This window comes from Melanerpes formicivorus, unplaced genomic scaffold (assembly GCF_026170545.1).
Source record: "Melanerpes formicivorus ecotype bairdi unplaced genomic scaffold, bMelFor1.0.p_v2 SCAF_48, whole genome shotgun sequence".
NCBI classification, from domain to species: domain Eukaryota; kingdom Metazoa; phylum Chordata; class Aves; order Piciformes; family Picidae; genus Melanerpes; species Melanerpes formicivorus.
Window position 1 is genome coordinate 3,502,796 of NW_027142400.1, and position 12,403 is coordinate 3,515,198.

General features: G+C 35.6%; 1 protein-coding gene across 4 annotated transcripts in view; it reads left to right on the forward strand.

The window, feature by feature from the left end:
- TDRD9 (tudor domain containing 9) overlaps positions 1-12,403 on the forward strand; it is a 100,830-nt gene that overhangs the window by 49,153 nt on the left and 39,274 nt on the right. For all 4 annotated transcript variants that reach the window (XR_010989964.1, XR_010989963.1, XR_010989965.1 and 1 more), the window contains 5 exons: positions 2,762-2,926; positions 7,604-7,707; positions 9,125-9,183; positions 11,511-11,565; positions 11,698-11,782. Coding sequence is in view for 1 of the 4 variants with exons in the window: in XM_068160219.1 (XP_068016320.1) it covers positions 2,762-2,926; positions 7,604-7,707; positions 9,125-9,183; positions 11,511-11,565; positions 11,698-11,782 (468 nt within the window). In the remaining 3 variants the exon portion in view is untranslated. The remainder of the gene's footprint in view (positions 1-2,761; positions 2,927-7,603; positions 7,708-9,124; positions 9,184-11,510; positions 11,566-11,697; positions 11,783-12,403) is intronic.

Below are 12,403 nucleotides of genomic sequence, written 5' to 3' on the forward strand. Positions count from 1 at the left end.
ATGCAATTGATAGAGTTAGGCTGACAGTATATCTTCGTGCAGCTGTTTGGGACTGCTGAAACTTTGAGACTATATATTTAAGTGTTTCAGTTAATTGTTTGATTAGTGTGAACTGTTTCTATTCAAAGCAGACATAACTAGAGTCTATGATGACTGATTTTGTTGCTATTAGAAGGTAATCTGTGTTCTTCCCTACAGTCAACCACATTGATTCAAACTCAGATAACTTAGACTTTAGATCTTCCTAGCATGTTCTCACTGAAAGTAACCTTCCAGTTGGCATAGGCTGTGACTGTAAACTTCACATCTTTTCATCCCTTTTCTTGCTGATAAGAAGGCCACTTGTACTTAAATTCAGACACAGTACTGTGAAACTATTCAGCCTTTCTTGGCTTGGCCTACTGAGAATACCAAATAATTTGATCATAATCATTTTGGTAAGATTTTATCCATGATGCTGATTATCTGTTTGGCATTAGTTTCAAGAATCCTTACAGGTCCTGTCATTTCTGTTAAAAACAAAAACCCACCATAAAACCCCCCACCAAACAAAAAAATAAAATTATTTTATAGGTTCCTGAAAGTTTTGTTTTGTTTTTCTATTATTCTGATTAGATCTCTCCAAATTGTCACTGGAAAACTTTATCTGCTTTGTATCCTTCTCTGCAGTTTTTTCTTCATATGATGGTTTCATATAGTATAAATCTGAGACAGTGTTACATCTGAAAGAGGAGTGAGTTTCTCTTTGAATGTTTTATTTTATGATGGAGTTTCATCAGCAGAACAGATAATTCTGTTTAAATCTGTACACTAAGCCCAGTGTCTACACCTTCATCCATTTTCATCCCCTTCTGAAAAACCATAAGGGAAGGGAGCTTTGTTCATGTGGTAAATTAATTTAGAAATTGCACAGTTCTGTTCCCATCTCCTCTAGACTGATGAAACAGATTCCAGTGCAGACATGATTGACTGTTGTATGGTTGATCTTGGTGATACAGACTTGGTGATATAGATACAGTCACAGAAAACTTGTGATTTTAAGAATGGCTGTATTTGGTTGGACCAAACAGGAGAAGAATAGACATTTCCAAGTTCTAGCAAATTGCTATTTAAGGACATCTAAGGCAAGAAGTTGTTACTGTACATATTTTTGGTATTATCTAGTGGGACTTTAGACATATCCACACTGCACGAGTGGTTTTCAACTGCTTCATCTTCAAGAGCTGTCTACTTTGCACTGTGTTCCTCTGCTCCATTGGTCATACACGCTTGCTGAATTTTTGATTCAGGAGTAGAGCAAATTTTTTATATGATGTGACCATTCAGACACACTATTAGGAACCCATTGTTTTTCCTTCCAGTTTGGAAGGACTCTGTGTAGATTATGGCCTGGAAATTATGAAGATTGTGTAGAAGAGGTAATTTAATATTCCTTGCCTCTAACTGCAAATACGATCATTTAGATGGGATTTTGTTTCAGCAGCATACAAGCAGGGTTACATTTCATTTAGCCTATTTTCCTAGCATAGGTGAGCCATGAGGCAGTTCATGATGTAGTGAAACAGGTTTTGTATAATATTTGGAGAATTACATCCCTTCAGATTCCCCCCCCCCCCCCCCCCCTTTTTCAGGATCAGATTAAATACTTCATGACTTAATCTGCCTTCTTCATGTATTCCTTCAGATGGGCTTTGGAGGTGAGCACAGCAGTGCAATGCAATGCCCACCTATCACTTCATTGAGAGGACACTCTTCTATTTCACTGCATCTTTGTCTTGAGTGTTGATGTCTTTATTTCATTCTATTTTTAAATTTATGCAATGTGTTAGAACAGCAACAGAAGACAGACCATATCCTGGTTTATTGCTTAGAGTGGTTGAGGAACCTGATGATAAAGAAGCTGAACATTACACAGTTCATTGTCACTCCTTGGCTCTTCATTCTTTTTGAAGCTGAAGCTGTGTCTTTCTAGCTGGCTGTGCTAAGCGGTGGGAATAAATTCCAAATAGAGGTGTTATAGGGTAAATAGTCATAGCCACTAAGTTACATCATTCCTTTTTGCCTTATTCTGCATGTATCATGTTGTATAACCAGGGAGAAAACAGCGAAGCTGTAAGTTCTGAATATCCTAGTGAATGAAAGTAGTCATCATGGAGCAAATGCAATTTCTTTCCTTCTGTTTAGATAAATACGGGTCAGGAGTATTGGCAGAATAAGCAGCGTGAGGATCTTAGTGTGATCCTTAAGAGTTTTAAGCTGCATAAATTAATTGAAACTGAGAGAAAAACTTATTGACATATTTCAAAATCATTATAGTAATGTTTTAAGGCTTTTTATCAATACAGTTACTGTTATAGGAGTATTCTACAGTTACTCTAACAGGAGTAAGCTCATCTTGATAGACCTAAAGGCACTGTCTAATTTAACTCTTCAGTAGAACAGTTGAAAATACTTAGTGTACTTCTTTTGAGTACTATGTAGCTTGAGGAAGAGTAGGATATATTTGCAGCTTGAGCTTTTACCACAGGAAAGTTTTTCATGTTGTCTGCCTTTGACATCTAACCTGAATTGTACTCTTACAAGTTCTTACCTTTTGCCACATGCTGCATAGGAAGTCTTAAGATTTGTCTTAAATGTGCATAGAGTACATACCTGTAGTAATCAAAATTAGATCATTTTAGCATAAAGTGGAGATTCCAGCATAGCATGGCATTTTCTGTTAAAAATAATGTTTTACATTTATTTTGCAATTTTTTAACAGGTAATACTGATGTCAGCTTCCATCAACTGTGAAGAATTTGCTGATTACTTTGCACTTCCCCTTTCTAATGGTCTGAATCCAGCCTATGTATTTAAGGTGGAAGGCAAACCTTACACAATTGAAGAATATTATCTTGATGATTTGAAACACATTGTTCATTTCAAGGTATGGAAAATATAACTATTTCTGTTGCTATAGTAAGAAAGAATTAGACAATTGAAAGCTGAGCAATAAAGTTACAAATAACCAATTTTACATTACTGTTCTAGAAAAGAATTAAGATATGATGATAAAACAGTCTCCTTACCAGCAGCCTTGGGGTTTTTTTCATGTAATAGAAATGGAATGTAAAGGGCTGGGAATCTTAAGTAGTATGCCACATTTTCTTTGGTAGTTTGTATGTAAGATGAACAATGTAAAAGTCTGTGCAGAAAGTAACATGAGGGTTTATACATCTGTTTGATTACCAACTCGGAGTATTTCCTGGGTTACTTTGTGTTGCTATTATGCATGAGAGGCTGAAAGAGCCTCAGGAGTAGCCACATAGGCCACTGTGGCAAATATCTAATTTTGAGTTACTAAATATGTTAGATATTCACCAAATCTTTGTCAGCCACTTAAGAGCCATTATGGCTGCACTGAAGAACTGCTGCTCTAATGCCTAAGGAGGGCAATGATGTCTGAAGACCCATTTGCTTTGTCAATCCGTGTCTTACAAACTGTGCAGTATTTTTATAGAGCTCCTGACATGCTATTGTATAGCATGTATCTGCATAGTCAATGGATAAGGAATGGATAAGTAAGATCAAATTAGTCTGTTTTTTTCAGTAGAAATTGAATTTACACAACTGTGTGAAAATGGACTTGAGTGCCTGAGCTCCTCCAGTACTACCATCCAAGGCAATGTAAACTGATTAAAGCGAAGTAGAACAAATACACTCAGGCCTTAATAGTGACCAAGCATTCTAAAAATAAGAGGCATGAGACTAACTGTTGGTCAGTTCTAATGTTCTAATGTTAATTCCATGAGGAAAATCAGGACCGTATTTTTCTCACCTATGAATTCTGCCAAAACTGAATGAGAGGAATAAAAGAAACAGGTAGTTTGTGGGAAACTCAGAATAAAACAACTGCTAATGCTGTACACAGCACAGCGTTGGTTAGGCCTCAACACAGGCAAGCTAAAATAAAAAGTTGTCAGCCATTGAGGTTCTTTTAAATGCATGCAATAGTTGATCTGTCAGTTTTCATACATTGGTATGTCAACTCAGAGGGGTAATAGAGAGCAGATTATATAAGATATGATTTTTTTATAAGAGAGACTTTTGGTGACAGGTGACAACAAAAAGATTACTAAGAAATTCAGTGAGAAGTCTACTTCAGTCAAGCTGCATTTGTCATAGCTGTGCTTTGAGCTGAATGTCAGCTGGCACACCTTTCACCTCAGAGATCACAGAACAAAGGGAACTGCTTTCAGTGCTTATGCCTTTTTGTATTTTCTTTTCTCTGTGTATATGAGCATTTAGCTTTGTTTTTAATTTTATGTTGTTTTTATCTATTTCTTTATGTTGCATTGTCCTAATTATAGCCATTCTGTTATTCAGTAGAAGACTCTGGTTGTCCAAGCAGTTACTTTTACCTTGGGGCAACAACAGAAGCACATAAGTGCTCCTGAAGTTTTTTCGTTTTGTTGTCTTTTTCTTTAATACATGGGGAAAAGAGAAGACATTGAATTAGAAAGCAGTGATGTTGGTCTTGCATCATATTTGTTACAGTCTTATGTGTTGAGATGTTTTCTGAATAGTAGTTTTATTTTAAAAATAGTTAAAAATATGGAAGGTCAAAGAAGGTTGTGTAACACAAACAAAAATGAAAGGAAAGACTGAACGTTAAGGCAGTTAATGAGTTAACATTGCCATATGGAAGTAGAGGCACATCTTTTCATCCTGCTAAAATCAAAATCAGTTAGATAACTGCCTGACATACAGGCTTCAGGCTTTAGTTTCTAGCATTTTATTTTTTGCCAATAAAAGCCTGTAAAATTCACATAAAAATACAGAAGCTAAAAAAAAAAAAGCAAACACAGTCTGTACTTTTTATACCCTCTAAGCCCCAAAGAATCAGTGAGACAGGTGTTGATTAAGAATGCAAGAAAGCCGTATTTATAGACAACCACAAAACTCTGTGTAAATGGTTACCTATTACTGTAATGTAGTATTGGAGATATTAATTGAAAATCAACTGTATAGTTAATTCTGTGAGCAGATTTAAAATGTAAGCAGTTAGGGGGTGTAGATGTTAGTCTTTGGCACTAAATCTGTGAAATCACATGTTTATACTTCATACCTAAGGCAAAAAGAGTAGTCCCATTTTTGGCTTGCAAATACAAAAATTCCTTCACATCCCTGGAACTGAAGTCAGAGTCCTTATGAAAAATAGCAAACTCCTGTCAAAAGCTGTTTCAATTACGTTGTGTTGTTTCAGTCAGCTCTGGGGCTTTTGGATTTGCTGTTTATCACATGGTTACTTTTTAATAGGAGCAGCCTTGTATTAAGGAATACTAAAGGTACAATTGAAAACAAAGTTGAAAAGAGAGATTTAAGAGTCAAGCAGAGATAAAAACAAAAAAATTCTGTTAAAGCAGCACAGAAAAGATAAATTCCTTACATTATCACATGTACTGGGGGGAGAAAAGTGCTGCTTCTTGTCTGTACTTTCTCATGGACTAGTCAGGCTTCAGTGGAAAAACATTATTATAGTGTGTGTAAAACGCAATTAAGAAGCTCTGGGATTGACAGAGTTGTACGCTTCAAAGGTCTGCCTGGTTATTTGATTCAAGGGGGTCATAAAAGTGGAAAGAATATTGCCAAGATTTTACAGATCATTTGATTATCCAAGCTATCATTTACCCAGAAAAAATTAGGAAATTTTTCTCAATATTTTCAGAAACCAAATGTGCAGATACCAAGCCATCCTAGGGTTGACATGATGTGAAGTTACACATTGGTTGTTAAGAATTGAAAAGACAAGGACTGAGGCTGCAATAGCAAAAACTGGTGTAAATCAGTGTTTCCAAATGGGTGCTAGCAGTAGTGCTTTTGTGATGCTGTCATGTGTTCCTTCAGAAAGAGAAATGAGTAGAAAAACAGGTAACTACATTTTAACAGCTAATTTAGATACATCTGTATTAGTCAAATCTATGCATTTGCAGGCAAGATTTTGAATTAGATGAAAGCTGCCTTGGTACTGAACCTTGAATTTCAATGTTGTGTCCAGTGCTGGAGCTGGGAAAGAAGCAAATGAAAGGGCATTTCTACTCTCTCTGCCTTTTCTCCCAAGAGCACCTTGGGACAGTAACAGATTAGAGCCAAAACTGTTTGGGTTTAGTTTGGTTGATTTAGTAGTTGGGATTTTTTTAGATTATGATAGCTCTCTCCATCTCACATTCTTGAATAGGTTTATAGGTAGCAGTAATACTTTGTTCTGACTTTCGTTTTGTTTTGTTAGATAGGTAAGTCTTTTTTGCAACAAAGTCTCTTCATTCTTCTGGTCACTGAAGTAGTCAAAATACCTGTTTCAACTGATCTTAAAACCTGATAAAAACTGTAGGTGTATTGTTAGTCCACATCAGTTTCCCCAGCATCACAAATCAAGTATCCCTTGGCTTCAAGAGTTCTTTTACATCAAAAGCTGGCATGTATGATGGCTGGAAACTTAGGCAAGACCTGAGTCACTTCAGAATGAGGGGCAGTTCTTTACAGTGTCACTTTAACACCTTGCAGTCTTAGAATGACCTTTCTCATTCTGAGGTCATGTTTGCCTTTCAGCAGTATTATATTGGAAAGTAACTATTTCCCTGTGATCTAAGTAGCTGGTGCATGTGATTCTTTACTTTCAAACAATAAACCATCTGCTTGTATCCAGAATTTGTAGTCCTCGGATGAATAGGTTTGCTTGTTGTCATGCTAGATTTTTGTCTCACTTCAGACAGTTGAAGGATACATTATATGAGTGATACTCTTATCAGTATGCATATGATGCATTCCGACTTTATTAGTATATCCTTTTTTATTTGCTTTATTACTTACCAAAAACTTGTGCAGAATCCTCATTTTCTAATATGTAACTGTTTGATTACATATGTAGTCTTAATTTTATGCTTGATTAAAATAAGTGCAAATCTCTGTGAAATGGACACAGTTGATAAGTATCTTCCTACATGATCAAGTTCCTGTCTTTACTCTGAAGACTTGATGGCTTGTGTTATTTAAATATGAGAACCCCAGTTTTGTGACAGAATGCTAGGAAAAAAGCATCGGCAGAATCATCATGGCTATATTATGTCCAATAGAACCATAATTGCTTGACAGAATATGACCTAAATGACAAGATATGTAAAATGCAAAAACAATCTAAATGAGAGGTACATGATTTCTTTGGCAATCAGGTAGAGACCTGCCTTATAGCACCTGTGCAAAGTAATGTCTGCTTCTACAAATTCCCCTCCTTGTCATCCTGTTCCCATGGGTCATGATTAGTCTCATGTGCTTAACACATGGATAAGGAGTATGTCCTGCAAATGTTAGGGAGTGGAGTAAGTGCTAGTGCTTATCTTATATAATTAAATATCAGAAGTATTTCTTTAGCATTAGAATGGTAGGATGCTTGAAAGAAAATGTTTATTTGGAAAGTAACGAATGCTCCGCATAATTACTACTTTGAACAGCTTCTGTACTGGGTCAGTTTTAATCAAAAAGCAATTGACAAACTGACACACATAGGTGATCTACAGTCTTTTGTCAGTTATACTGTGCTAACCTTAATACTTTCTTCTGCCCACAGCTTCCTTCGCAAAAAGTTGAGGAACCAGTGATAGCAATGGCAATGTATGAAGCAGCAGTGTCTTTGATTGAGTCATTTGATGAGTTAGAGATGAAGAGCAATAAGTAAGATATAGTTCGATATTTGCAAAGTTGTTCTTTGTGGAAATTATACTAACGAAGCAACAGCAGCAGGTTGTGATTATAATTTACTGGTAACTTCATTTTATATGCATCATTCAAGCCAGCCATGTCATATGGAAACTAGACACTTTGGTGCAGACCAGAGCTGAATATTATTTACATGAAGAAAGAAACTAGGGCTACTATTTTGTATTGTAGTAGAAAATATACAGTAAGCCATGAAAAAAAGAATACTTACAAGGCATTAATTTTCACTGGCTAATGCTTAACTTTCTTTTGAGACAGAAAATAATACAAATTAATATTTACTTATGGTTTTTAAAATGTAAGTTTAGTATCTGAAAACAAAGTTGCTTCTACAACTTTGGTCTGACACTGAGTCCATATTTAGTATAGGGATGCCTTATTTTTCTCCCATTTAATGTAACAATTTCTAAATGTATGATGAAAAACCAGTTTTGTATTAGTGTAGTGTTACATAAACTTTGAAATGCCAAGTAATCTGTACTTAACTGCACCTGAGCAGTTATCAACTGAACCACAGAAGTACAAGTTTTCATGGAGGTACATAAATACAAAAATTTTGGCACTAACTTTTTTTATAATATATAGCAACTTCTGAGCTTTTTTCTTTTGATTATTTCAGATAGGCAATTTTAGTGTAGTTCAGAATAGTCAAACTACCTTTTTCTAATAAGCTACCTTTTGTAAAACAAGATATCAGCATTTAAGCTTTCAAATAATAAAATGGCTATTATGGCCATCCATTGTTAAGTACCTTTCATTAACAAAAAATATAAATTTCTATTATATAGTTTGAGAGTAGAGTTTTCAAACACCTGAAAAAAGTTTCCATCATGAATGATTACAGCAACAACAAAAATTTATATTGCATCCTACGCTGTGTTATGGTGATTTTAACTTCTTGACTCATAACATTAATTGGAGTTGTCCCCCTTTAAGTTTGCAGTGACCTGTAGTTTTTGATTATGGCTAGTTTTTTATACATACAACATGGGTTTTTTTTTAAAGGTATCTAGTGATATTTTTAAAATGTAAGTATATTACTTATGCTTGAAAAATTGCTGAATAAGTTTGCATCGAATTCTACAGTAGAATACTGTATTGTAATTTTAAGAACGTTGGCAACCTAATTTTGATTTGTTTCATTGCTAAATAAGAATGCTTCCGTTTTGATGTAATCTTGGAAGACAACACTAAAGCAATGTTTATGTACCCTGTTTTTCAGAAAGTGTATTTGCAAATAATGTTTTGAATTTCTTCAGGAGTTCTCAATATTACAAGTTATTAAAAATGTGCAGTTTTGTCCTTTCAGAATAAATTATCTGGTGGTAATAAAGACTGAGGTAAAACTAATGAAATTGCTTATTCTTATTAGGGAGGAAAAAAAATTGACTGTTATATCAGAACGGGGAAGTGTGCTAGTATTTTTACCAGGTGAGTATACATCTTAATTTTCTTGTTCCTTGATTGTTGTCTAATGAACTTTGGGGGTTGATTTGTCTGCTTGGGCTCAAAAATACACTCCACTTGCAGGGCAGCTTTCAGTGGGGAGTGCTCTCTGCCCCCTGAAATGCATTTACAGCTGCCTTTCTTGGAGCTACCCTCTTTATAAAATCAATGGTTAGAAGGCATTTCTCCATCCTTGTCACTGTAAAACCCATTCCTGTTTGCTGTTAATGAAGTAGGGAGACTATCTCTATTGCCTCTAGCCTCTCATATTGGTGTTTGGTGTTCTTTCAGACTTCCTCAAGCCTTCCAAGTCTTCATTTCAGGACACAATTACTCTTTTGCACTTTTGGTTCCTAAATCTTTTTTTCTCTTTAACTTTGAAGAGGCAGTGTTGTTTGTTTGTTTGTTGGTTGGGTTTTTTCCTTGGTGGTGGTATTGTTTGGTTTGGGGGTTTTGTGTTTTGTTTGTTTCAGTTTATTGAGTCGTTTGCTGTGGGTTTTTTTTTTTAATCTGTGCTGTGTTACTGTTTAGTAACCTGTCTTTTTGAATGAGCTGATACTCAGGTTTGGCAGAATTTTTGTTTGTTCATATTTTGGCATTGGTCTGGTTTACAACTGGATGTTCAAGACCGATCTTGAACATAGTATTAGCTAATGCTTCTTGAAATTTTCTTCACAGTCTTGAGACAGAAATGGAGAAAAGGGGAAGAGTGGCCTTAGTTAGCAAGAAGGCAGATGAGACAGATTTGGGTAAAAATAACCTCCATGTTTAGGATGCTGATTTTTGAGATGCTTAAGTTTTTTGAGTGCTTACGATTATATAGCATTTTGTATACTGCAAATAACATTGCTATTGACATTTCAAGCTGAGTAGGCATTAGCAACCAGAAAGAGTAGTGTTGTGCTGAGGAGTACTGTTAAGTGGTTTTGCCAGCTGTATCAGTCAGTAAGTAATCACTAGACTGATTAGTAATTGCTATTAATATTGGTTATGCAGAGTCTGCTTCTACCAATCATGGATCAAGCTTCTTTTAATTGTTTTAAAACATAAATTTGGTTTAAGTCTTGATGTCGTAGTTACATAAATGTATGTATGGCAAGAGAGGAAGCATTGCACAGAGGTAGTTGATCAATACCTAGTGGGGATCAAGTAGTTCTGGCAGACTGCATCCAAACAGTCCATATGATGGTGTTCTTATTTCCTCTGTATCTTTATTTACATACTCTAGTTCATGAACAGGCAATTTTTAATATGTTAATGTTAAAAGCAGTCTGTATGGTTTTGTCTGTAGTCCTGAAAATACTTTTCTTAGGGCTTTGTTAATCACTTAATTATTCTGCTAGTTGTTAGGTTTTTATTCAGCCAGTTATTTGCAATCTCAAGTGCTCTTACTTCTCCTGAGCTGTGTAAAGTAGGCTTTCCTGGCTGTGGTCTTCAGGTATTAATGGCATTACTTTTCCCTGTAGTAGCTTGACATGAAGGACATCTGAAACTTTCAGTTTTCCCTCTGATTACATGCTACTTCTCATTCCCCCGCCTCCTTCAATTCACCTGTTCTCCTCCCAACTCTGACTTCTGTTATCTCCCTTACCTGTAGTGACTTCCCTTCATTTTCCAGTTTCAGTCTTTCTGACTCCGTGTTCCCCTGCAGTTGCTTTTTCAAGTCAACCTTGTTTCCACATAAACATAAGGAAAACCATTTTCATTAAGCATGACAGAGCACTGGAACAGGCTTCCCAGAGAGGCTGTGGTGTCTTCGTGAAGGAGACATTCAAAGCCTTTCAATAAGAAGTAAATGAGGCCTCTCTGAAAGGTGGTGGTATTCAGAAAGACACACAAAATTCCTCAGTGATGAGATATCCTGTGGAAGACATGGCTGAGGCAGAAATAGCTCATCTTTTTAAATGTCTAAAATTTTTGTTGGTTTTTTTGTCCTTGGCCCTGCTTTTGGAAACAGCTTGTTTTGGCTGAAATACCCAAATTTATCTTAAAGCAGATATGGAACATCTGGTCAGTATTGTCAGTCATGAAACTGAAGCAAGGGCTAATAGTGCCACTCAGACAGGGCCTTCATATTTAATATTGCCACTTTAGTAAGTGTAAAATTATGCACAGAGACTCTTGAAAAATTGACTCATAGTATTTCAGTGACTCATTACTACCTTTACTATTTAACTCTTCTGTTGATTCATTACCACCTCCTTTTCAACATATATGATAAAAGTCAATTAAGAACTTAAGTAGATGTGAGAATTGGTTTTAGGATTGGTAGTGATCGCTAAAAAGAGAACTCTTCATTTCTTCTTCCCTAGGTTTGAATGAAATAAGCTACATGCATTCACATCTCTCAAATATATTTAACAAGAGGTAAGTTTAACCACATCTGTTTCTGTTCAATTAAACTTCAGCTTTGTGTTCTAAGCACATGATTAAGCACAAAGATGTAATTAATTTTTATATTCTTGCATCAGTAAATACTTAATACATTATTTTTTTCAGGTGGCAAGTGTATCCTCTTCACTCATGTGTGACATTAGAGGAACAAAGTAACGTATTTTTGCCTACAGTGCCTGGCTACAGAAAAGTAAGTATTGTTGAATCATTATTTCTAAGCATGTGAAATCTTTTGCTGGAGTAGTAATAGCAAACAGTAATGTATATAAATTAATATTAGTTGTGCAAACTCAAACCACTGTGTGAGGGCAAAGCAGGTTTGGTGTTTTTCAAGATGTGGACTGATTGCCTTTCTTACTGGGCTGTTGCTTTGACTGCTGTTCAGAGCTCAAAAGAAATGTTATAACAGGAAGTTACCTGTAAATTACTGCATTACATTGTTCTTATCTTTCAGAATAACGTGTCTATTCTTGGCACTGCATGACAGCAGTATGGTGCTGATGACACTGCATGTCAAAGTCCCCCTAGTTTGGGGGTGTCTAACCTGCTTTGTACTCCACTTTTTGTCTAATGTCTTCTTTTTCTTTATCACTGCTGACAGGGTGATGTTTTGTTGTGACAAAGGCATAAGATGATACTTCCATTTTTCCTCTATGTTGTCATATACTGTGCTACTTTATTATGCTTTTTGGACCTTAGAAGAACAAGATACAAGTTTTCTGCTGTACTGCTCTTTTTTTTAGTATTTAGAGCAGAAATAGTATGTTGTCATTATGTTTATATTTCTTCATAGCAAGTTGGTTCTTTTCAT